Here is a 27,942-nt window from a genome sequence, read left to right as displayed (position 1 = left end):
TATTAGTACAAAGCACGTGCTCCTGAACACAGACACAGACAGAAAAGAGGTTTCTCCCCACACCCACTGGCAGAGCCAGGGATGGACCTGGGCATTCTGGGCACCTTTAGTTGCTGGTGGCAGAGCTTTAGCAAAGGAATCAGGACACATACTGCTGAGGTGATTAATCACTGTTCTTTTTTACCCTCCCTGCACCAGGGAGACAGGCTTGGTGCTTCGTCCTCTTACCTCAGGGGAGGTTTGTGCCAGGGTGGGAAGTAAAAGATGTCTGAAGCCCATGTTTCTTCCATGCTTTGTGAAAAGTTAAACTTGTGGAAAGGATTGGGCTTCTTGTACCTAGTAGGGAGAGGAGGGCATCTGAGGACCCAAGGGTAAGAGGATGGAAGATTTTACTTAGGGGTTAGATCAGAGGTCAATACATTATTCCAGGAGGAACCGGAGTGCTGTTCCATATCAATGCTTGAGATGGCTCCATGGATGGTCCATCAAGGCTGCATCCAGCTATAAGACAGATTTTCCTGTTTCAATTGAAGGCTGGATGGCACAGGGTCTGGACGACTGAAGATACAGAACCAGCTAGGGCAATGCACAGCTCAGCCCTGAGCAGTGTGGATAGATGAGTAATGATGTAGGGGCCTCACCAACTGCATCAGGAGGATAGATAGCATAAGTGAGACTCCTTTGTCAAAGAGCATGAGCATCTAATATTTTTTAGTACTATCTGGCTTAACCTTGAAATTTCTTTACTAATGTGTATCTCAACCCACAACAAGATGAGAACATTCATCTTTCCAGATCTGTGCAAACAATGAGTTTCATGGCATTTTTAATATTTGCTAATCGGATACCTTGTTAGAATGTTGATGACACTTTTTCTCTATTTCTCTATAAATGGTACATTTCACCTGTCCATTTCTAAATGTTCAGCTTTATGTTAACTTTATGCTTCAGAATATATATTGAAATAATTATTAAGTTTCAAAAGAAAACTTGGTCATTGGCTTTGTATTTATTCTACACACTGCTTCCATACACTGCTGGGGGAGGACACATTGTTACAACCTCTTTACAGAGACATTTGGCAATATCTATGACAAAAGGAGATAAGGTGAGGCACCTGGGTGGCTCAGTCAGTTAAGCGTCTGACTCATGATTTCAGCTCAGATCATGATCTCATGGCTCATGATATCAAGCCCCATGTTCAGCTCTGTTGCAGTGCAGAGCTTGCTTGGGATCCTCTCTCTCCTTCTCTCTTTACCCCTCCCTCACTTTTGCACTCTTTCTCTCTCTCTCTCTCTCTCTTAAAATAAATAAACATTTTTTTAAAAAAAGAAAAAGTCATGAGGTCCTGTCAGTTGCTACATTCTTAAGTCTGTACTGCAGAGTCCTGGGCACAAGTGCAAGTATGCTTATAGCAGCATGCCTAAAAATATGACCAGTCCCAAGGTCACTTCATTAGAGAAATCTTAGAAAACCTATTTTCAGAGAGAAAATTTTCAATAATAAATATATAAATATATTACTTACATAATTAGAACTAAAAATACATAAAGCAGCCATGTGTTTTGTTTAGGGATATATTCACATCCCTAGATAGTGGGTCTCTCTAGGGGTAACGCATTCAGAGTAACACGGAGGCATCTACTTTCTGTAATGTTTTACTTCATAACTTTGGTTATATACATGTTTGCCTATTGTAGTATTTACTATAACTTTTTAAAAGTCTGAAATATAACATATTTTACATGAATAAATTCTAAGGGCTTTATTTCTAATTAGCAAGTAACCCATAATCCATTTAGAAATGTAGAAAGTACATCGAAATGCTAGTGTGAATATATTCATAACCTTCAACCCCACCATGCACTATAAAAACTGTTATCATGGTAATGCATTTTCTCTAGTTACCATCTACACCCAAACTTCATGGCTGAAAGCTATACCCATGTATTAGCTCATAAGCCTGTAGGTCAGAAGTCTAGCACAGCATGATCATGTTCTCTCCTCAGGAGTTCACAAGGCTGGAATCAAGGTGTCCATGTAGGTTGGATTGAGGTCTTTGGAGATTCTGGGGCAAATCTGCTTCCAAGATTATTCTTGTTCCTCGTGAGTGTTGGACTACAGTCCCAATTTCCTTGATGGCTGTCAGCTAGGGGTGCTCTCAGATCCTAGAGGTGCTCTTCGATCCTACTCTAATTTCTTGCCACGTGGACTCATCCATCTTTGACCCAGCAATAGTGAAGTTAATTTTTCTTGTGCCTTGAGTCTCTCACTTCCTCTTCTGTAAACAGTCAAAGAAAATTCCATGATTTTAAATAACTTGTTTGATTAGGTGAGGCCCACGTAGATACTATCCATTTTATCGTATAACATAATTACAGAAGTGGTATCTCTTCATATTCATTGGTTCCACCTACACTCAAAGGGGGAGAGAATTATCCAAGGATGAAGATCATTGGAGATTGTCTTAGAATTCTGCCTAGCACATGTAGTTTCAGACCAAAAACAAAACAAAACAAAACAAAAAAATCTCTCAACCTTCAACTAATGATATCCATGTTTAAACTGAATTTTCTGACCCAAATCTCAGGCCACTGTTATAGAGCATCATTGTGTTAGGGCTGAGGTCAGCACAAGGGGAGTGATTTATCCAACGTTCTATAGTTGGGGATGTGTCTTTGTCCTGATTCCAGTTTTCCATCTGGTATCCATGTTATTTTGTTGTGTACTGTCTCTTCTGCCTGAGGATCAATGGGAACTTCCTCCAGTATCAAACTGGATGAAAAACTAAAGGGACAGGAAAGCATATGCTTTAACAGGAAATGGTGTAGTGATATTTTTCTCCCCAACTTCCACTGGAAACTCATCCCATAAACTCAGAACTGACATCAAAGCAAATACATTATGGGGACATATTTCAGCTCTTGCTACTACCTTTCCAGATGCTCTCTATGCCAATAATGTTCTTTGATTAGGCCAACATCATCTCCTCTCTGGGAGGAAGGAGGAAGGTGGGCCAAGAATAATATGTGTTGAAGTCCTACTACAGCTCATATGTATTTGACAGGTTTTCTCATTTGTTCCTCAAGACAGCATTGTGAGAAAGATATCATGGGTTCCACATCACAGATAACCAAGTTCAGACTCATAGAGTTTAAGTTACCTCTCCAGATAAGTAACAGGATTGGATGAGGTTCTATCCCTTGCCCTCCCACAATATAACCAGCAGCTTCCCATTTAGAAAATATTAGATTTACACTTCCCCAGTATTGTGCCCTCATGTGTATGTACTCAACAACCTCTCTTGTTGAGGAAGCTGAGGGTGATTAAATTCTTCTCTTTAGGGTAAGAAGTATAGCTATGGGGTCACAAGGATTAGCTGGTCCCTGATGTCCCTCCCAGGGCCACTGATCCCATTCCATTGACATCAGGCTTGGCCATGTGACTGGATGTGGCCACTGAAATATAAGAGGAAATTGAATATGCCCCTTCCAAGAAGAAGTGTTAAGAACCACTGAAGGGCTCCACCAGTACTTTTTTTCCCTCTGCCTCAGAAATGCCACAGATTATTTACAAGTTTAGTTTAATTCACCTCATTTTCCAGTAACACTAGAATGTGAGAATTTAAATAACAGGAATGCTTGGGAATGGAAATTAAATAGCTTATACACAAATTTGGCCTTCTGGATGACCAATTCAAATCTCATGCTCTAAAACTGAGTCAGTAGTCAAGAGAAAGTACACATCTTACCCAACATCATGCAGAAAACAGTCAGTTGGGGACAAACAGTTCCTTCCTTTTGCTCCATTGCATTCTTCAGAGGACCCATCATCATTCTTTGTGCTTCTCTGGGAATTTGTCTTTACTGAGTGACAAGATGAATGCAGATACCCAGTTAGTGGGCACCCCTGATGTTAACTCTCCAAAAGGACCCCGAAGAGGTCAGTAAAGGTACATTGATTTTATTAAAATGAGATAACAAGTTTTCCCCTGTCCCACCTCCACCAAACAATTCTACAACACAGAGGTGGCATTGACTCTTACACACAATTTGGGTCTGTGTGAATTTAATTTCCTTCATCACATTTTCAGAAGCTCTTTAGGGCACATTTATGCTGTTTAAGATTATGTAGTTTAGGTTAAAGTCATGTCAGAAGCAAAAGCTAAGGAGTGGGGTTGGAAAGGAAACTAACACTTCAATGTCCTGTTACTTGTTAGATATTGTGTTAGGAATGTTACATGCTGTTTCTCTAACTCCTTACAGCTGTTCTAAAGTTAGGTGTCATTATTCCTGTTATAGCTCATTCCTCCTCTAGCACATGCTCTACTAAGGGTCATAGGGGTTAAATACATTTTGCAAGGTCATATGCCTGGTAACAGGCAGCATGGTTATTCTAATCCAGGGTTGTTGGACTCCAAAGTTGGGTCCTACCATAAATCTATACATATAGGATGGGTATTGACATTTACTTTACTCTAGGACAGGTTTTCTCAAACTCAGCACTACTAACATTGTGACTCTTTGTTATGAAAGTTATTCTATGCATTGTGGGGTGTTTAGCCACTACCCACAAGATTTTAGTAGTACTCCCAGTTGTGACTACCAAAAATGTCTCCAGACATTTCTACATGTCTCCTGATGTGGGAAGCAAAATCACCACCATTTGAAAACCACTGCTCTAGATATACATTTCTGACAGGCAGTTGAATACATAGGTCTGGAGTCTAGGAGAAAGTTCTCAGATGAATATATGTTTTGTGGGCTTCTGGCACCTGGCATGCAATAGATGTCCCATAAATATTTGTTAAATAAATGCAATTGGCTTATAGAATTTAGAGCCATCAATTCTTTTTCCATCTTTATATCAGTTCTACAAACTGAAATAGAGTCATTCTTATAAACTTTATCAAAATCTGCATTTTCAACACAGCTTATTAATGCTTAGGTTTTGCTTCCCTTCATAAAAGGAATGCATTTGTTTTTTGTTGTTGCTGTTTTTTAAGTTTATTTTTTTAATATGAAATTTATTATCAAATTGGTTTCCATACAACACCCAGTGCTCATCCCAACAGGTGCCCTCCTCAATACCCATCACCCACCCACCCCTCTCTCCCACCCCCCCAACAACCCTCAGTTTGTTCTCAGTTTTTAAGAGTCTCTTATGTTTTGACTCCCTCCATCTCTAACCTATTTTTTTTCCTTCCCCTCCCCCATGGTCTTCTGTTAAGTTCCTGAGGATCCACATAAGAGTGAAAACATATAGTATCTGTCTTTCTCTGTATGACTTATTTCACTTAGCATAACACTCTCCATTTCCATCCATGTTGCTACAAAAGGCCATATTTCATTCTTTCTCATTGCCATGTGTATTCCACTGTGTATATAAACCACAATTTCTTTATCCATTCATCAGTTGATGGACATTTAGGCTGTTAAGGAATACATTTGAAATGGTAGAACATGTTGACACTGATTACACTACCACCAGGTATAGCCAGAACCAGAGTAGTTTCAACATCAAGATGGCTGAATAAAAAGAGTGAAGGTCCATTGTAGCTTGCATTTCTATGCCAGATACCATACTAAGTACTTCAATGAAATTGACATATTTGATTTTCACAAGAGCCCTTTAAGGTTTTTATCATCATTTATGTACCAGAAATTCAAGGTACGGAGAGGTTAAGAAAGCTGTCAAGTGTTACAAGGCTAGTAGGTAGCAGAGGCAGAACCCTACCCAGGACTGTGTGGTATCAAAGTCCACTGGTACTCACCATGAAGGTATCCTACTATGTAACAACAAATATCTCTAGAGCCCACACAAAGCCTGGAACTCAGTGAACTTTTGTTTAACTGAATTATAGTGATTGAAAGAAGAATACTAGTGAGCCTGAAGCATGACACTTAAAATTATTCCTTGGACTTACATGGAAATGTATTTCCCTTCTAGAAACTCAGTGTTTTTCTGGATGGAGATGGCTTTATTCTATGGCCAAAATACATCCAGTCTAGCTGGGTGGAAGAAAAGGCCTCTGACAGGAAAGGCCACATAGAGTGAGGTCACTAATATAAGGTCATCCCAGAGTAATCAAATGCAGTCTGCCACCAGGACCCAAGAAGATCTGACTGGTACTGCAGGGTCCTGTCCAAAAGACATAGAAATAGCTTTTTTGTTTGCTTATTGTTTTTTTTAAAAATGTTTATTTGGGGCGCCTGGGTGGCGCAGTCGGTTAAGCGTCCGACTTCAGCCAGGTCACGATCTCGCGGTCCGTTAGTTCGAGCCCCGCGTCGGGCTCTGGGCTGATGGCTCAGAGCCTGGAGCCTGTTTCCGATTCTGTGTCTCCCTCTCTCTCTGCCCCTCCCCCGTTCATGCTCTGTCTCTCTCTGTCCCAAAAATAAATAAACGTTGAAAAAAATTTAAAAAAAATGTTTATTTATTTTTGAGAGAGAGGTAGAGAGCAAGCAGGGGGAGGGGCAGAGAGAGGAAGATAGAGTCCCAAGCAGACTCTGCACCATCAGCACAGAGCATGACACAGGGCTCAAACTCACAAACCAGGAGACCATGACCTAAGCCGAAACCAAGAGTTCAATGCTTAACCAACTGGGCCACCAGGCGTCCCCACAGAAATAACTTTTGATACTATGTAGTACCTCATCTTTCAAGTATTCAATGGACAAGTGCTCCTCTGAAGCTATCTACAGGGAAAAGGAAGGGAACATGACCACGTGGAACGAGAAAAAACAGGGTTATTATTTTCTTCCTTTTCCCCAGTTCCTCCAGGGGAATAAAGTAGAAAACAGTGGGTTTTCCAGGGTTCCCTCTCTTTGTCCCCTTTCCTATCCTTTTGTCCCCATGCTTTGAGATAATAGAGATATGTAAACAACAGTCAGGAATATGGGGTGCCCTGAGAGGGTCACAGAAAGATGGGAGGTGCCTGACAACCCGAATGCTAAATCAGGAAACACAAGCTCTCAGTCCCCATCTGTTTCCATTTGCCAGGTCATCACTCTACCACATAGCAATGAAGTGCACACATGACACAACTATCTATTTTCAAGAGAGGCTAAGAGGGGTGAGGAGACTGATCCTTGAGAGGTAAACATCACAGAGTTACTATTTTGAGTCTGGCATCGGGAACCCTGGAGATCTGTCTTTCTTGCTCCAGTGTCCTGTCTAACACAGTATTAGGCTTTGATCTTGCCCATTCAGGAGCTCAAAGGAAACACTCTTATTTAAAACAAGAGGGTAAGATAAGGGACTAAGAAAACACTGGGATGGAGTGGGTGGTGACTTCATTTCCTTACCCTGGATTCCATGTATGGTGTACATGACTCAATTGAATGAAAATGTTGTAATTGTCTTATTCCCTTCCCCCAACCCCATCAGAGCACTCATTCTACCACATAGAAATGACATGGACTCACAGTCAAAATAGAAACATGCATGTATTTTTCTTCTTTTCTCCATATTCTCCACATTATGCTGCCCCTCAAATATATTCACACCTGTAGTTCACAGTCTCTTGTCTCCTCCACTGCCAGTGGTGTAAATCTCTGCCAGATTCCTGATTCTCAGCAGATCCACCCTCAGAAAATATGAGTCCCTCTTCCTTTTCCTTTCCAGTGTACCAATCAGCTTCTGTATTCACTGGCCTACTAAGGCTAGAAGGGAAAGTGGTTAAGGCCCCAAGTCAGAAAGTGACTGCACCATCCCCACTGGACCACAGGTAGACATTGGGTGCTTCCTGATGAGCATTGTTCTGAATCTGGTGAGACAATCCAGAAGAGCAGGGAGGTGGAAGAATCCACCTTTGGGAGAAGGCTGTTTCTGGGAAAGAAGTGGAAATCACAAGTTCTGTTCAGTCCAGCAGTTTGAGACATGGAAAGAGTTAGTCATAGAGTAAGGTGATTCGTGGGGTAGATTGTTTTTTTTTCTGAAAGAATTAATTTAAGGCCTTTAAGATCCTAAAAGAATTAATTTAAGGACTCCTGGAAAAGTGAGGGGAGTTGTCCTTATTGAGGGATGGGCAAAGGGCTTCTGAGAAATTACTCCTTGCTCCCTATGAATAGTTGGGGAAGAGGATGGAAAGAGGGCCCTTGGATGAAGTCTCTCCTGGAAGATCCTGGGGCAAGAGGAACCCACACACACATCTGGCCAGCATAATCTGCCCAAATCGAGTGTAAGAATTTGTGGTAAAAGCCCATAATGAGATACACATGTGGTAAAAGCAGTGGCTGGACACTTTTTTTAATACTTATTTGTTTTTGAGAGAGCATGAGCAGAGGAGGGATAGAGAGAAAGGGACAGAGGATCTGAAGCAGGCTCTACGTGGACAGCAGCAAGCCTGATGTGGGGCTTGAACTCACAAACTGCCAGATCATGACCTGAGCTGAAGCTGAATGCTCAAACCAACTGAGCCACCCCAGTGGCTAGACACTTTTGATGAAAGCTGCAGTACTTCTCTTCCCTCCTGATGTGCTGGCAGAAAAGAATCACAACTCATTTCTCATTGCAAAATTAGGAACATTGGGGTGCCTGGGTGGCTCAGTTGGTTAAGCATTTGATTTAGGCTCAGGTCATGATCTCACGGTTCCTGAGTTTGAGGCCCTCTCCCCCTTTGGTCTCTGTGCTGACAGCTCAGAGCCTGGATCCTGCTTCGGATTCTGTGTCTCCCCCTCTCACTGCCCCTCCCCCATTCACGCTCTGTCTCTCTCTCTCAAAAATAATAAATAAAAATCATCCAGTGAACAAATATCCTAGGAAAACTAACAGTATCTCCTCCACCCAAGACTTAACTGTAAGCCCGGACTCTTAGACTAGGCCTGAATGCTAGGGTAATAATGGAGGTTTCAGAGTGAACACTATAAGCAGGTAATGAGCTGCCACACTGCCAGGCCAACAGACATTGAACTCTTCTAGTTAGACTCTCTTTAAACCTCTGGCCCAAGTCACCCATCACTGTGAATTTAGACTGAGTGAAAGGAGACAACAACCTGGAGGGCTTGTGGCTGTGGGGAGGCTCCTCTTCAACACAAAATGATGAACTCTCTGATGTTGGCAAAGTGAAGAGAGCACTCTCTTTGAAAGACCCGTCCATCACAATGGGTGGTTGGTCAGATATGATTCCCTATCATTGTTTCATGTTGCAACTAATTCTCTCTTCTGCTCCTCATCACATTAGCATCACGCATGGTCTTTCATATTTGGAAACAACTTCGGACAACTTAATTCAAGGAGATGCAGCCTCTCTAAGATGAAAGATTCTCAAACTCAGTTGTTATCTCCAGCTCTCAGAAGAAAAGAACAAAGAACATGCTACAAGGGAGAAGATTATATATTTCATTACCGTCACCTTTTGGTATTCTGGCTTTGCTCATAGAACCATGAATCTCCATGCCATTTTACATAAGAGCAGAAAACATAAAGGTACAGCAAATTTCTTTGTCTCTGCCTCTGCGTATTTTTGTCATGATCTTCCTAAAAGTTTCTCATTTTGTACAGGTTTTGTAAGTAACTTTTATAGTAAAAAGTAAGTAATAGAGTAAAATTATTTATACTGTGTGACAAAGATTGTGTTAAATGCTCTTCTTGCATCATCTAATCCTCACCACAAACCTATGAGGTAGGTACCACTTTTATGCCTACTTTACCAAAGAGTAAATGGAGGCTGCAGGGGTTTGTTCACAACACCAGCTAATTTTAAGTGGCAAGGCTGGGACTCATACCCAGGCCATATAACCCCCAGACACAAACTGCAATCCTTAGGATATTCCCTAGTGGACAGAGAATGTGACAGTCTTCTTTAGTCCTGGGTGTACAACTTGAGGACATGGGATGATTTCTCTGGTTGCCTCTACTTTCCCTTAGCTTAACTTGAACTCCTTTGGGGCTATAGCCTGGTGAAGTCAACACAACCAAGCCTCTTAGCATTTCATAAGTAGCCTCATGACACTTACAGATAAGACTATACTCAATGGTAAAAGACTGAATGCTGTCTGTCTCTCTAAGATAGGGAGCAAGACAATGTCTGCTCTCTTAACTCTTATTCAACATAGTGTTGGAAGGTCTAGCCATTGCAGGAAGGCAAGAACATGAAATGAAAGGCATACAAATTGGAAAAGAAGAAATAGAGGAAGAAAGAAAACTGTCCCTATTTGCAGATGAGATGATTGCCTATGTAGAAAATCCCCCAAACCTACATTTTGTTATCTTTTAAATAACTCCCACAGGAACTTGCAAAGGAATGTGCCCCAAAGAACATCTTATAAAACTAATAAAATAAAACATCATTTGCTAACATGTAAAGGATTCCTCTGCTGTATATATTTCTCCAATAGATATTCAAGTTTGTCTTAAGAGGAAAATAAATCTGGGTTCCTGGGTGACACAGTCGGTTAAGCGTCTGAGGTTAAGCATCTGAGTCTTGATTTCCGCTCAGGTCATGATCTCAGGTTCTCGTGAGGTTGAGCCCTGCATTGAACGTGGGATTCTCATTCTCTCCCTCTCTCTCTCTCTTCCTCCACCTGAATATAAATAAGTACATTTAAAAAAAAGTTTAAATAAATAAAGAGGAAAATAAATCCAGTCATTATTTTTAAAACAAGTTAGGAGACATTATTTACCACATAATACCTATTCATTTTGAAAATGTGTATGGATCAAAAACATTGAAGGGAATCCGCTTGTCTTTTTTCTTTCCCATAAAATATGCATTCATACAGCAAATGCCTATCTTCTCCCATTACTGAGAGGTGTGTTAATTTTCTACTGGATAGCTTTTCTCTGTGTTTTTACTTCTTCTTCAGAGTTTCTGCTCCCTCCTAATTTCAACTTTTTCATAACAGATGGATTTACTATGATGACCTCTCAAGTCCTTAATATCAGAGACTACATTTTTTTTCCTTCGCTTCTTTCCTTTTTGGTTTCCAACATCAATTGCCTGATTTTGTCTATTATGCTCAGTTTTATTTATTTGAGAGAAAATATTTCCTTTTAGGAGAAACAATGGGTTTGGGATTTGCCACTACTAAAATATCTAGAAAAAACACATAATTTTTAAATTATACTTCAGAACATAGGTTACTGCCTCCAGTTGTTCCAATGAAAATTTTAATGGATTTATTACTTGTTTTGTTAAGAGGCTGAGAGCACTGATTCTAGAGCCCAAGAGTTTTGGCTATCTCCAGGTTTTGCAACTTACTAAATGTACAATCAGGGAATTTGCTTCATCTCCATGTGCCTTAATTCCCTCCTATATAAAGTGGGGACATTAGTGGTATAGCCCTCACAGGTTCTTTGGGGGAATAAAGTGATTAGCATCTATAAACAGCTTAGAACACTCTGGAATATGGTGCACACTAAAAGTATGTTATGAGTATTGTTATTATTACCATTATTTTCTGCATACTCTGCATTAACATGATGACATATATATTCAGAATTGTTTTAGTGGCAATAAGATGGAAGTGTAAAAAAATTTAAAATAACAGACATCGAAGTAAATAACAAAAAAATCGTTTTAAATCACACAATCATTTTCAAAATCTATCAGTGATGAATTCTTTTATGTCTTTTCTATTTGTATATGCACATTCCCATATATATTTATACACCTTTACTTACTTGATCAGATTACAACATCTGTAACATACACCATTCTGCTCCTGACTAGGATAGAGTAACAGAGACTAGAATTACCTCCCAATCTGAAATAACTAAAAAGCTGAATAAAAATCTATGAACCAACTATTCTGAAGTCAGTGGACACTGAGCAACAAGATCTATGATCCCTGAGAGACTGGGAAGAAATGAGGTTATTCTTATGATTGCTCCAGCCTACTTCCTAAAGAAAGTTTTCAGGCCACAGTGCAAGGAGTGAGAATCCAGGGAGAGCCCAGGGGTATTCCATAGATTAGGAGAAGAAATTAGGACCTAGGGAGGCCAAGGCAGCTAGAGTTTTCAGGTAAGAGTACCAAAAAAAAAAAAAAAAAAAAAAGAGCTCACAGAGAAAGAATTTGATGACCTGAAGAGGGTCCTCTTTGAATAATTATCTGAATAGTCTATGGCCATACCACCCAGAGCACACCTGATCTCATATGAATAATTATCTGAGTACTGAGTACTGATCATTAAATGCTTGTGAGGAAACTACCCCAAACCAAGAAAAGAACACCACAAAAGGATTAAAGGGAACAATTTAAGTTTACACATGTTTAGGAATAATAGCTAGAGTTGAAGACCTCGTAATTCATGGGATATCAGAAAGAGTACTCAGGAGGATTTTTCCTCATTAGTGGAGTACAATTAACCCTAAACTAAACACTACTATGGTCCAGCCTTACAAAGATTAAAATCAAGAACCTAAAATATCAAACTGTTTACATGTAACTTAACTGTGTCCCAGAATAAAAACCAATATATTTACAGGGATCCCAAAATATCTAGCACTCAAAAGTTAAAATTAACAATGTGTGGCATCCAAACAACAATTATGAGGCCTGCAAAGAAGCAGGAAAATCTAACCCACCATGAGGAGAAAAATTAATCAAAACTGACCAAGATATGAAAAAGATGGTAGAATTAGAGAAGGACATTAAAACAAACAGTATAACTGCATTGCATACATTCAAGAAGCTGAAGGAAAGACTGAACATGTTTAGTAGAGACATGGAATATAAAAAATTTGAGATACCCTAATTGAACACCTAGAGAGAACAATTACAATGTCTGAAATGAAATACATGTTAGACAGGGTTAATGGCATATTAGACATTACAGAAGAAAAGAGTAGTGAACATGAAGACATAGCAATAGAAATAATTCAAAATGAAATACACAGGGGAAAAAAGACTGAAAAAATGAAGAGAGGATTACCAAGTTGTTGGACAACAATATTAATGATTACTTTAAATGGAAATGGTCTAAGCCCTCTAATCACATGACAGAAATCATCAGAATAGATAAAAATCAAGACTCAGCCCCTAATATCTGAATATTATGGAGAAAAGAGGGCTGGCTGCACACAAAACCACAAACAAACACTGGAAAAAAGGCCTCTTTGCTAAAAATACAAACATAACATAGTCCAAGAATCACCAAAATAGTACCTACATAAACTAGTGCTCTAAATCAGGTAGAAGGTCTTCATGCAAACCTCTGTAGTAGACAAACTGGAACACTGGCACATTTAGGTGTCCGGAGAAATCTGTAGTGATGTGGCAGGTGGGGCGGGGGGGTTGGTTCACCACAGTAGAGGAATGAAGTTGGCTTGTGGCATAGTTTGTATGCTACTTCCAACAACTGAGGGGAATCTGAAGGCCTTTTATCCTGCATGTGCTGATGAACATAAGCAATTAAAACACAGCTTACGTGTTCCTTACCTCTTTTAGTTCTCACAGCAGCCCTGGAAATTATCTCCATTTCACCAATGAATAGAGTAAAATGAACTGAGGCATTGTCATGATAATAGCTACTAAGTTTATATTACTAGCTAAATAATTCCAAAGTAATTTGAAATTTATTGTTTTTTCAACAAGTTTTCATAAAGTTCTTCACTGTCTTTGACACATTTAGTTTGTTTCCTCTTTTAAAAATCAAACTTTAATATAAAAGGAAATTAAGTAATACTTATGAAATTAGGAGAAATACATAAAAAATCTAAAATTAATTTATACTCATGTGAACTCAGTAAAGGAAACAGGGTGTTGAAAATAAGATTAAAATTTTTCTTAAGGGGGAGCCTGGGTGGCCCAGCCAGTTGAGCATCTGACTCTTGATTTTGGCTCAGGTCATGATCTCACAGTTGTGAGATTAACCCCTGCGTGGGGGCTCCACACTGGGCATGGAGACTGCTTGAGAATCTCTCTCCCTTTGCCTCTGCTTCTCCCCCACTCATACTCCTTCCCTCTAAATTTTTTTCTTAATACATTTTTTCTTCTGTTCCAAAGCAACAACAAATGCCACTTTAGCATGCATAATTTACAATTAAACACAATAACGTTCTTTTCATTTGTGCGAAAATGATTATTTTTAATTGTCATGTATCTGAGGATTTCTCTCTTCATATGAAATTCACTAAATAAAAAATATTTTCTGTCAGCTTCTAAGAGTAAATCTCTAAACAGGAAATAATTGAATTGATAGGGATGCCTATACATATTTGCTTATGTAGATTTATATCACTTAGAAAGCATTACAACTGATCACACATGAGATAGCAACTACATTACACGCAATCTTCTTGAAAATTTTAAAATGGAGTATTTCTAATCAAAATCAGCATGTTTATTACATGATATATGTGATGTCAGGAAAGGTGACAGAAAACAGACATGGTATTTTGCCCATTTCATTCATGCAATCTAGTCCTTTTTCTACTTATGAGACTTTTAAGTTTCATAAACAAATAATTCTGTTCAGTTTTATTAAATGTATTCACTTAATGGTCCCAATCTGCCAACTGAGAATTGACCTTAGAAAACATGAAGACTTATTTTCACAGTTTTAAAAAACAGAAGCTAATTGAAAGTTGTTCAAATGTGATCCAATTAGTTTTGATGAGAGAAGATTAAAAAAATAAACATAACAAACTAAATGTGTTTCATTGGAGGGTTTTGAAAAAGGAAGTATTCCTCCTAAGAAGCTGAGCCTGGCTTTATCATGACTAAATACAATAGTAAAAAAAAAAAAAAATACAAGTATTTTCTTTGGACAATTAACTTATGGTTTTGTTTATATTCTTCCTTATATTTTCTGCATAACCCAAATATGTGTAATAACCTTGTATTACAAAAATAATTATGGAAGTATTACACTTTTAAATGTTCCACACAGAAACTTTTAAAACGTGAGGGTGTAAAGGAATAAACCACCCACAAGGGTGCCTGGGTGGCTCAGTTGGTTAGGCATCCAACTTTGGCTCAGGTCAGGATCTACCGGTTTGTGAGTTCAGCCCACATCCAGCTCTGTGCTAACAGCTCAGAGCTTGGAGCCTGCTTCAGATTCTGTCTCCTCCTCTCTTCGCTCCTCCCATGCTCATGCTCTGTCTCTGTCTCTCAATAATAAATAAATGGTAAAAAGATAAATAAATAAATAAATAAATAAGTAAATCACCCACAAAGACCCACTAATTGTTGCTACATATTATTTTAGGTAAATTACAGTTGTTAAGAAATTTAATATTAATAATTAACAAAAGCATAAATGATTATGTTATTGAATATTTACTGTACCAGGTACTGTACTAGAAACTGAGCTCCAGGGTGATTAAAACAAAATCATTGGTGTAAAAGGGTACAGGCTTGCAGAGAAATGATAATGCCTAACTTATTTAATTAATAATTATTACATAATTATTAATAATAGATTCATGATAATGCATTAGCTTTATAAGATATTTGGAAAGATAAAAAGCAGTATTGGTTTATAAATATATATTGATGTTTTAATGCAATCTAATTTTAGAAATACTATATTTTGGAAAGGCATATTTATTGTATTATCAAATAAGCAAGGTAATTGAGATGATACTGTAAAATGGTGTAATTACCATTATGCCTATGTTGTCATAACTCAGATGCATCAGAATCACCTCAGGAACTGTCACAACAGTAGTTCCTGATCAGGTGATTCAAGAGATGATAAGGGGAAGGGGGTTAAAAGTGGGAAGAGTATGCAAGTGTCACCATTTTTAACATTTTCCCTAGGTAATTATGCAAATAAGGGATCTGTGTTTACATAAGCACTGATACATTCCAGGTCTAAAAAAAAAATAGATTTTGGGTTAGAGACTTGCCATGTTCCTTTGGAAATTAAAATACTTTCCAAATAAACAGTTACTTGCCTTAGGACATTTAATTAAGGACAGGAACAATATTAAGCTGGGTTCATAACTCCATTATAGTTAATTAACCAATGAAAATGATTACTAATTGAATATCTACTATGTCAGGCACTACACTAGAAACTAAGCTCCAAGATGATTAAGACAAAATTAGTCACAAGAAGGGCATACACTCACATAAAAATTATGCCAAATATTTAATATAGTTTTTAAGAATTTACAAAGCAATTTCATTTTTCCAGGGTGGAAGGGATATAAACGGAAGTGTGTTTTAGGTTTAAAATGTGTCCCCCTAATGTGATTTAGAGGTCTTCTGGGTAAGTCTGTTAAAGTGGTTGAGTTGGCCTTCCCAGGCTCTCTTTTGAGAAAATCCCCACGAAGGGTAGAAACACAGGCAAAACAAAGCTTTTGATCTGTTTTGGAGGTTTGAAGCAGTACAATTCTGGACACACTGTGGTGAGACATCTAGATATGTCTCCTGAGGTAGGCCCTAGTTTATTCATGTCTGAGTCCTTGGAAGAAGATCATGAAAATAATACCAAAAAGGGCTATTTTGTTAAGAACCAACAAAAGACCATGAACCATTGAATCGTACTCACTTGGATAAATATAACTTTAAAGTGGGGAGAAAGACATTCTTCAGACTTTTATAGGAGTCAAGAGGGCAGGGATTAGCAGCACACTGGGGACTGGAGAGAAATCAGTGGGATTCTGTTACCTTGAGGACACACATCAGCAACAGAAACAGAATCAGGACCCAGCAGGAAGGAAAGTATACCCAACAGGAATGGCAGTGATCAGGGGAGCAGTATTGCAAATATCAGAGGAATGACAAGGTGGAAGCCACCTATTTTTGCCCTCTGGACTTGTGAGCATAGGTGAACACTCCCTTTAGTCCTTCCCAAGTACCAATTCGAGTTCCATAGGAGCAGCCCAAGTTTCACACCTCATCTATTCCACTCAAAAGCCCTGTAAGCCAAGCATTATTCCCCATTCCACAGAAGAGAAAACTGACTCTTTAAAGGAATACATCTGTAATAAAGAGAGGCTTTATACTTCCAGGTAAAACCGGAAAATACTTAAGAGTTTACTTTAAGGTTTGTTGAACCAGTATTACATACCTGTACTACATTCAGACTCATTGAAAAACTGTTTTCACTTCTAAAACTCCAGGTAATAAAAGGAAAAAAGTCACATATTACCCAACTACAGAGAAATGTGACCCAATTAACACCATGGGACATCTGATTTCTGTTTTTTTGTACGGGGGGGGGGTCATATAATATATATATATATATGCTTTTAAATGAGACAATAATGAATGTATAGATTGCTTTTTAATTGCTTTATTACTTTATACTTTTCCATGCAAATAGGTGACTCTACTGTTGACAGAAACTTAGACTGGGTGCCAAGGCAATTTCCAATTGGAATCTGGTAACACAGAACCCACCTGACACATGGAAATTACGTAAGGTTCACAGCAAACGGATCAGTAAAGGTGTTATCAGGAAAATGCAAGAAGAAAACAGTGTGAATCACAGTATTAATCTCATGGAAAATGGCAGGAGTCAAGGCATAAGGCAAAATTCATCATGATGGTCATGGTGATTAGAGAGCTCCCCCATCAGGATACGCAGACAATTCCTCAACTGCAGCTCCCTAAGTTTTCTCCTGATTTCTCTCATCTCCTCCATGAACATTTCCATATCATCTCCATCTCCACCCATCCCATCATTGACCTGCCTATTGGGTATGGCCCATCGAAAATTAGGAGCAAGTCGGCGAGCCTGTCCCCGTCTATTATTTCCTGCAGGTTGGTGGCCTTCGCCCCCTCCCAAAGGGCGGTCTTCCTCTCCATTCTGCATGGGCTGCTCCATTTCTTGGTTTTCCTGGTGGATATTTGCCATGAGATTTTTTTCCTGGTTGTTTTTCTTTGAACACAAGTAAAACAAAGGCAAGGAGAGAGACTGAATGCTTGGTGTACTGACCAGCAGGATTCAGAGCTCTGATAGCAAAGGTGTTTTTTGTTTGGTTTTGGTTTTGTTTTTGTTAATTTCCCCCACCTTAGGAGCTTCAGGCGTCCTCTAGGGGGCCTCCAATTCGAGCCTCTCCCTCCAGCTCTCTCCTTTCTCCCTCCAGCTCTCTCCTTTCTCCCTCCCTCCCCTAAAGCCCACCATTTTTCCTTTCCCAGGATTCTTTCCCCGAGCTCCGCAGGCACCAAAATGGAGGACAGGGGACAGGGATGGGGGAATTGGGAGGGGATCTCAAACTGGGCTCTGCACCCGCCCCCCCACGCTGCCCCCCGCACCGACCTGGGCCTATCCTTGCAGTCTCCTCTTTCACCCGATTCTCGCCGTGCGTGCGCCGCCGCGACACTTGACACCTAGACCCTCAGACCTGCAGAGGGCCGGGGTGGAGGGATCCTGGACTGTGGCGAAGCGTTTGGCGCCGACCAGCCACCACCTGGTCCCTTCAGGGTCCCGGACCGCCTGGCCACCCCCCCATCCGCATCTCCAGCCCCAACCCCTAGCCTCCCCCAGCCCGCCTCAGAGGTTCACCATTTTCCTGTACGAACTCGGAGGTGATTTCCCATCACTCTTAGTGGCTTGGCTGCCCTCCCGGCCGCTCCAGCACCCCCACCCCAGGGAGCCACTACTGATGTTCCCAAGAATGCTGGGTGTGGAGAAACCTGGCCGGGACCCGCTGCGCTGATCCTTTACGCCTCCCTGAGGGGTAGGCCTGCTGTAGTCGCCCTGGCGTTAGCGCGCGGGCCCTGGAGCCCTCACCTGCTCCGCTTTCCTTGGGCCCAGTGCCAGCCAGTCCGGCGCAGGGCAGCGGGGAGCTGGTACCCAGGTGGGAGTGACGACTGCACCGAAGTCTGCGTCGCTCTGCAGCTCCAGGTCACGTGAGGGCCCCGCGTCACCTATGAGCTACCCCCCCCCCCAACTCCGGCGGCTGGTGCGGCGGGAGTGCCCGCCCCCACCCCTCGCCGAGTGCACACGCACACGCAATCCCCTCCGTCTGCTTGTGCGCAGAGCCCCAGCGCGCACCTTCCTGTCGCTCAGCTTGGTCCTCTCCAATCTGAAGGCCCACTAGTGCCTCATCTTCCAGCGGTTGGAGTCAACCATTCTCAGGTTACCCTGGCGGGTCTGCAACACTCTCGCCCTTCCCACTCCCGACTTGGCCAGGATTTATGCCCTTTCGGCCTGTTCCCTTCCCCTCACTGACCACGCCCCCACTTCCCCCACCTGCATCCCAGCAGTTGCAACTCCGCCGGGGGCCATCGCGCCCCCTGAATTCACACCTTTCCAGGAAATTTAGAAAGTGGGCTGGGGTGGGGAGGGAGCAAGGGACTTGTCAGAAAGAGAGGCAAAGAGTGAATTCTTCGGGAAAATTTCTCTTTATTTCCATTTGTAAAAAGTCAGCATACCACAAAAAATTAAAAATTGTAAGATTTCAGTTTTGGAAAAAAAATGCTTCATCGTGCAGAATGAAAAAGCCCCATTCATTATATTCACCTGCATCACACAAAATATTTTATCTGCGTTCAACATTAACATCCGCTTTGAAACATACTACCTTGTTTCAAATTTTTACTTTGAAAAAAGTGGCATCAGTTGGTATTTTCAAAATGATCTGTAAATATTTAGGGAGAAGTCCAGTTGTCAGATATTGGTCATTTAATGTAAATTTGTGACGTTTTTGATACCATAGTCTTTGGAGAAAAGAAGCCTTTTAACTCCTTTCTTTTCTTTACAAACTTTCCAAACCATCCCTACAAATATCTCCTTAGAATAATCAGTAGTATACAATATGCAGAAACTACTTCCAAAGCCATCTGCCTTTTGATGTAAGTGTTTCAAAAAATATTAGAAATAAGCAGAGGGTATGTGAAGCAACTAAACTTTAGACTGAAACTCACCTTGAGTGTAAATGTTCCTTTCTCTACCTTGAAGTAACTAAATAAATTTTATCACAGTTAGAAAGCAGATATCTTTAGGAAAGCTGCATTTATTATAAAAAAAATATTTAGTAGGTGTTAGTTGTGATAAAGGAACCAAAAGTTATGTGCATTGACACAAGACAGGTCAGACAAGTGCTTACTGCCTCTGGTTTTGGTTCCAAACTCCTATGTAATCTCCTAGCCTGCTAAGCTAGTTGGGATATTGAATAAAGGAAGAGTATATGCCTAGTGCATACATAGTTTGAGGTTTTAGAGATATATACAATTACACATATGTACTTTTGGAGATATTTTTATATATAGCTTGTTGAAAAACAAAATTCAACCAAGTACATTTGAAGATTTAATTGGTTTTATTAAATAATTAAGAAGCATCTCAGCTAGCAAACAGAGGGGGGCTCCAATAGGCTACAGGAAAAGAAAGGTTTTTGAGGGCAGGATGGGGAAGTCCTAAACAGAAAAGAGGATTATTTTACTTGAAGCCACCTTCATTTGGAGACAAAAGGGTCTTAGTACGTGGATTACCTGATTTTACTTTGGGAGGATGAAGAGGGTCCATGTGATGGATTACCTTATTGGTACTCACTAGAAAATTCCTGACAGACTGGTTAAAGGTTACATTCCTAGGGAGTCAAAACTGCAGTTAGGTTAGGTATTAATTCTTGGTTTACTGACTTGGGGCCTTAATCTAAGTGATGCCATTTGTGGCTTGTGGTTTTCTTTTTAACAATTCCAAAAGCTTAAATTACATAATCACACCCAAAAATGTCTTTTAAAGGAATGCTAGTGATTCCTGGATTCTGTTTAACAGTTCATAACTCTTCATACAGATAGGTCTATTAACGACATTGGCTGAATCGATGCTGACTGAAAACATGAGCTGTGTGGTAAATCATATCTGCTACTTACTTGAAGTGTGACTTTTGATCAATTACTTATTAAGGTCTCTGTGCTTCCTCTGTGAAACAGGGATTGTTGGAAGTAAATCACATATATCAAGTACTTACACAGAACCTAATAAATCTTCAATAAAACTTGGCTTTTTTTTTTTTACCATTATTAGATAGTTTCTAACAAGATTTGAAGAGTAGGCAGAGCATAATTCTTTCCTTAGCTAAATCCACTTGTCTTTAAAATCCACGAGGGCCCAAAACATGTCTTGCTTTATTCTACTTTGCATACCCAATGGTTTATAGGGTTCCTTGTACAAAGTAGGTGATTAGTGAATATTTGCTGACTGAATGCATCCACTACTGAGGCTAAGTAGTTGTTTTTCATTCAGGGGACTGTATTTAGAGCAATACAAAAAAGCTTTTATGAAAATTAGGAATTACCTAGAATGAATTCCTTGAAATAACTATTGACAATAAAGTTCAAAAAGAGGATTTTTATTTATCTCAGTGGCTAAATGCTGTGCTGTTGTCTTTTTGATCCATCTTGAATGCCTTTTGTTTGAAACTACCAAATTTTCTTAGATGAAAATATACATTTATGTATTTTTCCAGATCAGATATTAAGCTACATGGGAGATTGGTTATAATGAAGTAATTTTTTTAAACAATGCTTTTTTTTAAGTTTATTTATTTATTTTGGTGGGGAGGGATAGGAAGGGAGGGAGAGAGAGAGAGAGAATCCCAAGCAGTGACAATGCAGAGCCTGATGCAGGGCTCGAACTCCTAAACCATGAGATCATGACCTGAGCCAAAATCAAGAGTCAGACGCTTAACCCTTAACCGACTGATCCACCCAGCGCCCCATAATGAACTGATGTTTTAAAGATAGGTGAAAAATGTCCTGGAAATGATGTTATCTTTACTAACATGTTGTGAGGTGTTGATTGAGATCTTTCCTTGTCCTTGGAATTGTCTTAGAATTTGGAGATAGCTAACAGCCTGCTGAAAACAAAATTTAAAATTTCCCAAGGCTGAGTTAGAAGGACACAAGAGTCTTAGTTAGAGACTCATGTGCCCTCAAGGACAGAGGGAGAATGAACTAGTTTTATCGCTCTTACCCTGAAATAATAGAAAGGTAGTATTGTGCTGGGAAAGAGGAGACTGGGTTCACATTTTGGGAAGTGCAATGTTTGTGGAAAGAACCTATCCCCTCTCCTTATCTCCTGTGATTATGGTAGATGGTAAGGGAATGGAATCCCAAAAGAATTGCACATAAAGTTTAGGGATATCTACAAGATGGTAAGGTTTATTTCTCATTCCTCTGCTTTACCACTGGGATTTTGAGCTACCTACAAGCTACAAGGATACTGGAAATAACATTTTGGAAAGATGATGTGGTGGTATTGCCAGGTAGAAAAAGAGCTAGGATTGACCCCCTACCTAACTTCTCAATTTTGGAGAGGCATGAGAAATAAATCCTATCATGCCTACAGGCTCTGGGATTGGAACTAGGGAGGGGAATTATTTAGATAAAGGCTTACCATAAACTGTTACAGAGTAGGGCAAAGAGACCTATGAATCACAGTAATGCCTTTCCAGGGTCATCAGCTAGGAGTCACATGCAAGGTGTGTCCCAGTCTTCCAAGATGCCAACAAAACCTAAGGAAGCTGCTTGGGTGTGAGTCCTCATCATAAGGCTCTATAGAAATTAAACTTGAGGGGCACCGGGGTGACTCAGTCACTTAATTGTCAGACTCTTGATTTTGGCTCAGGTCATGATCTCACAGTTAGTGAGTTCAAGCCCCAGTTCATTGTGCTGACGGTGCAGAGCCTGCTTGGGATTCTGTCTCTCTCCCTCTCTCTACCCATCCCTCACTGCTTGTGCACCTGTGTACTCTCTCTCTCTCTCTCAAAATAAACAAACTTAAGAAAAAAACCTTGAACCTCAGTGATAATTAATCACATAGGGACAGCAGTCATACTAACTAGGTAGCCAGATAAAGAGTTGTCTTTGTATCCCCATCCTTCAAACTCATCTGAGTAAACACAAGGAAGGAGGGAGGGTGGTGATGGTTAATTTTATGTGTCATGACTAAGCCACAGGATGTCCATATACCTGGTTAAACATTATTTCTGGGCATGTCTGTGAGGGTGTTTCTGGAAGAGGTTTGTAATTGAACTGGTGAACTGAGTAAAGCAGGTGGCCCTCCCCAATGTGGGTGAGGACCAGCCAATCCACTGAGAGCCTGAATAGAACAGAAAGGAAGAGGAAGATTGAATTTGTTCTCTATCTGAATGCTTGAGCTGTGACACTGATCTTCTGCCCTTGGTATTCCTGGTTCTGAGGACTTCTAATTCAGACTGGTATCTACACCTCAGCTCTCCAGATCTCAGGCCTTTGAACTACACTATTGGCTCTCCTGGCTCTCCAGGTTACAGACAGCACACTGTGGGACTTCACAGCCTCCATAATCGTTGGAGTCAAGAACTTGTAATCAATCAATCAATCTCTATATCTACAGATATAACTGTAGATAGATATAGAAGATATAGATAGATAGATAGATAGATAGATAGATAGATCTCCTACAAGGATGAGAAGGATTCTGAATTAAAACTGAGATTGGTATTTTAAAATACTTAGAGCCAAATTTAAAAAAAATTTTTAATGTTTGTTTATTTTTGAGACAGCAAGAGACAGAGTGCGAGTGGGGGAGGGGAAGAGAGAGGGAGACAGAATCTGAAGCAGGCTCCAGGCTCTGAGCTGTCAGCAGAGAACCTGACACAGGGCTGGAACTCACAAAGAATGAGATCGTGACATAAACCGAAGTTGGACGCTTAACCAACCAAGCCACCCACACACTCCAAATTTTTAACAGTCCAACTGAGACTATTTTAGTAAGTAAAAGTGACTAAGAAGTTGGGGAACAGGATTAAGATGTAGTTAAAGAAGCCCATTGCCCAGTAGAAAGAGGGGAGGGGCTTGACAGAAAGAGCACGATTGAGACAGCTATTGGGGGGAACAAACCTTGTTGTGTGATTTTGCCTTAAATAGTTTTCCTTTAATCAAATTGTGGAGATATTGGATTAGTATCCCATCAGAGAAAACTCTTTGCTGAAATCTTTTTGCATGTTGCCATGATACAGCTCACATGTATTTGGCTGGAAATGCACCCAGTTGGATTGTAGTTAGTATCCTATTGTTCTCTCCTGAGTGAATTCCACACTTGGGAGATGGTAGTCTGAGACCTGGTGGACTCTGTGGGTGTGGGTATCTCTGTTCCAGCCTAGAATAGTTCTATCTTCCTGATGCTTCATTGCTGCAATCTTATTGTAGTTCTCTCATTTTCTCTAAATTTAAGCACTTATTGGGGTGCCTGGATGGCTCAGTGGGTTAATCGTCCTACTTTGGTTCAGGTCATGATCTCGTGATTTGTGAGTTTGAGCCCTGCATCAGTCTCTGTGCTGACAGCTCAGAGCCTGGAGCCTGCTTCAGATTCTCTTCCCCTCCCAGCTCATGCTCTGTCTTTCTCTCTCTCTCTCTCAAAAATAAATAAACATTAAAAAAATTTTTAAATAAATTTTTTTAAATAAATTTATTTAAATAAATAAATTTAAGCACTTATTAAATTGAAACTAAGTATTAAATATATGGGAAATTATGCCTACTCTAACATCTCTATAAGTTATGGTCATTATAACTTTGATGCCAATAACTTTGAAGAATTGAGAATGGACCTGATGAAATTTTAAGCGTGCTACTGTAAGAATTTGGAACATTTGATAGGTAATGTATTCCATTCAAGAGATCTAATCTGAAATAATAAAGCTTTAAGGCTGAGATGTCTGAATGTGAAAGCAACAAATATACAGAACATCATTATCTATTAGACAGCTGAGTTATATTATTCTTTTTATTTCAGAGACTGCAGATGATATCTTGAAACACCAAAGACCCATGGCCACTCACTCCTCTTGTTTAAGACTCTGGTGGAAAATAAGTTATGTCCCAAATAGTTTCCTAAACTGATTAATTGAACTGGACTATGTGTGGGCCAGGAGAATTCCCTTGACCCTTCTAGTTTCAGACTTCAGCTAGCATCATTCCTACTTTCCCCTAGACTTGTGGATGAACTTAGAGGAGTATCAGGAAACTTATACATCAATGTTCATGAGGTGAATTTACTTTGCCTTACTGTTGATAGTCCTATGTAAATTCTGCTCATGATACAATTTTAGCACCTAGCAAGGTCATAGTGCCCAGTATATGCTTTTGGTTCATGGGTTGTAACTCATATGGTCACAGGTAAGTGAAGCCAGCTGAGCAGGAATCTGGTTAAACTGGAGAAAAAAAATTCTTTTTTTTTTCCCATGAGATACGAGAAATACAAAAATTTACATGAATTCCCACCGCCTCCCCCCACCAAATGAACTGCTAAGTTAAAACTCTGCATTTGTTTTATCACCTTTTCTCACACTTGCCCAATTCCATTTGGCTGACTTGAATAACACATTGGCTTCTTTACTATTGTGTGCCTGTGGCTATCATGTGCAGCATGACACGTATCTCTTCCAATTTGCTATTGATAGGTAACAACTTCCCCAACATTCACTGGTGTAAACTATAACTGATGTTTATGCTCACAGTATCTGTGAGTCAGAAGTTCAGAAAATACATATCAGGGACTACTCTGCTTTAGGACGTCTGTGGCCTCAACTAGGATGGCTTGGCTGAGGGTAACTTGAAAGGCTGTAGATGACTCAAACAGCTGGATCCTGGAACAGCTGAGACTGAGATGGCTTAAGGGCAGGTTCAAGTGGGACTGTCAACCAAAGTTTCCACATACAGCCTATCCAACATGGCCATCTCAGGGCTTTTAAAGCAAATCTTCCCTGTAAACAAGGTGGAAGCTATATGGCCTTTTATGACCTAAACTTGGAAGTCACATAGGATCAAATTCTGTACTCCACTGGTCAAAACAATCATAAATCCTCTTGTCAGATTCAAGAGGAGGGACTATAGATTCCAACTTTTGATAGGAGGGATGCCAAATAATCTGTAGCCATGTTCTAAAACCATCACATACCTTACTGATATGTGGCTCTTACAATCCCTTTCTTACTCTCCAGCTAGACAAGGCAGTCAATGTGTTAAGTGACACTTGTTTGATTACAATTATTAAGTACAAAATATGTTTTGTGTAGGACCTAAAATGGAATTCCCACACCTTGTTCTACCCATATTTTTCCTGTATTAAGGATTTCTAAGAAATTAATTTTTACAAGAAAAAAAGTTTAGGATGTTTGTCCACAATTATTCACCTGTGTGCCAATTAGGTACTGATGTACAATGTCATCAGAAAGGATTGGAAATAGAATGAAATAAACTGTAAGGCCAAAAGAATGGATTAGCAGACTTATAGAACATTGGATTTTATAGTCATGTCTTCTATGCCTTTGCCCAATTTTGGAATTACAGAGTATGATTTACAGTATCACTAGCAGTCCTAAGCTTTCACAAATTATGTATTGTCAAAACTGTAACAACTTTAGAATTATTTTCATCCAAGAGCCTATTTTAGAAATTGGGAAACTGAGATACAGAAAAATTAAGAGGCTTGCCTCGGTTTACCAAAGAAAATAGTGGCAGAACTAGAAATAGAGCCACCTATGATTTCTTGGCTAATACTATTTTGTTTCTACACACACACACACACACACACACACAAAATCACATACACACATATCACATATCTTACAGGTTTATACCTAATGTATATAAAATCAAAGGAAATACACTAATATTTTATTTATAATTGCTTTTGGCTTTTGTGGTGATGGGTGATAAGCCAAAGTCTTAAATATTCTAATTTATGATTATCCACATTTTCCAAATATTCTATAATAAATCAGGTAGATATGAGAATAAGCAAGACATTCTTTTTAAGGACTAGTAAAACTGGTAATTTTTATGTGTTGGTAGTTGATTTTTTATATATCTCTAATTAAAGAGTAAACTCTCTCTTTATCACACACATGCAGGCACACCTCTTCTTACCCTCCCTTTCTCCTCCCTCCTTTATACCCGTACCCTAGCTCCTGAGTCAGGGGCTACACTTCCCATCATGAATCTGACACTCAGGAATTAGTAGCATGACAGTATCTTTCTTGTACTATATTTTATACTTAGAAACCTATGCCTAGCGACTTGGTGCCTCTACTCCTCCCTCATCCCCAACCATTTAGTTGTCCTCGTCTTTGAGATTAAAGGTGTATTTCTGATGCTGGTCGTCAGGTGTTGATTACTCCTATCTTCTAAATTATCTTCAAGGAAAATGTAACCTTTTTTAGGAGTAGAATAAAATATCATTAATTATTTTTCTTTTAAATTTAGGTTTAGAAATAGCATGTATAGAATTATCCTAGTTTTCTCAAATATACATAGTGGTGAAAATAAACAGTACTTCTATAAATGTTGATATATGCCAGGCATTGTTGTGTGTGTGTGTATATATATATATATATATATACATATATATATACATATATATATATATTCATTATTTTATTCTCCCCCAAATCCTATGAGGTAGGTGCTAATACTATCCTCCATTTTATAAATAAGGGAATTTCAAGACAGCAAGGCTAAACAACAGATAAGAAATAATAGAGAAGGAATTCAAATTCATATAGCCTATTTCCTAAATCCATGCTGTTAACCTCTACTCAGTTTCATTTACTAATAAATCCCAAATCTATATCTCATTCATTCTTTTATCCGTCTATTGTTTGAGACTTTTTCTATGCTAGACACTGCCTGCCCATTTCATGTCTCAATGTCAGTACCATATTTAGGAGTACTGATTCCCGGGACTTAGCACTTTCCACGTAAGAAAAATATAAGAACAAGGGGCATCTGGGTGGCTTCCAATGGTTGAGCATCCTATTCTTGATTTTGGCTCAGGTCATGATCTCGCAGTTCTGGGAGTTCAAGCACCACTTCAGGCTCCATGCTGACAGTGTGGAGACTGCTTGGGATTCTCTCTCTCTCTCTCTCTCTCTCTCTCTCTCTCTCCCTTTCTGTCCCTTCCCTGCTTGCGCACACAAGCACTCTTTCTCTCTCAAAATAAATAAACTTTTAAAAGTAAAACTTTAAAAATATAAGAACTATACTTTCAGTTCAACCATCATTTTAAAAATATTTATTTATTTATTTTGAGAAAGAGTGAGATAGAGAGTGA

The 27,942-nt window shown here is 39.6% G+C and overlaps 1 protein-coding gene and 1 long non-coding RNA gene across 5 annotated transcripts; both read right to left on the bottom strand.

The window, feature by feature from the left end:
- Positions 1 to 990: 990 nt before the first annotated feature.
- Positions 991 to 10,478, bottom strand: LOC109496560. The gene is made up of 3 exons (XR_002152681.2): positions 10,299 to 10,478; positions 3,752 to 3,866; positions 991 to 2,281 (listed from the first exon to the last, which is right to left on the bottom strand). It is a non-coding gene; the product is annotated as an uncharacterized LOC109496560 (long non-coding RNA).
- Positions 10,479 to 17,171: 6,693 nt separating this feature from the next.
- On the bottom strand, positions 17,172 to 19,031 carry BEX3 (brain expressed X-linked 3). 4 transcript variants are annotated; one of them, XM_011279383.4, is made up of 3 exons: positions 18,895 to 19,031; positions 18,157 to 18,241; positions 17,172 to 17,733 (listed from the first exon to the last, which is right to left on the bottom strand). In XM_011279383.4, exon 3 carries the CDS (start codon positions 17,719 to 17,721, stop codon positions 17,413 to 17,415), a length of 309 nt encoding a protein of 102 aa, XP_011277685.1. In that variant the 5' UTR covers positions 17,722 to 17,733; positions 18,157 to 18,241; positions 18,895 to 19,031; the 3' UTR covers positions 17,172 to 17,412. The 4 variants fall into 4 exon arrangements, with proteins under 4 accessions (XP_011277685.1, XP_011277684.1, XP_019679661.1 ...); XM_011279382.4 differs by having other exon boundaries at positions 17,172 to 17,775; positions 18,895 to 19,029; XM_019824102.3 differs by lacking the exon at positions 18,895 to 19,031 and adding an exon at positions 18,631 to 18,792 and having other exon boundaries at positions 17,172 to 17,775.
- Positions 19,032 to 27,942: the final 8,911 nt, after the last annotated feature.

This window comes from Felis catus, chromosome X (genome assembly GCF_018350175.1).
Source record: "Felis catus isolate Fca126 chromosome X, F.catus_Fca126_mat1.0, whole genome shotgun sequence".
Lineage (NCBI taxonomy): Eukaryota > Metazoa > Chordata > Mammalia > Carnivora > Felidae > Felis > Felis catus.
The sequence above is the reverse complement of the archived record's forward strand: the minus strand, read 5'-3'. Positions and strand labels throughout refer to the sequence as shown.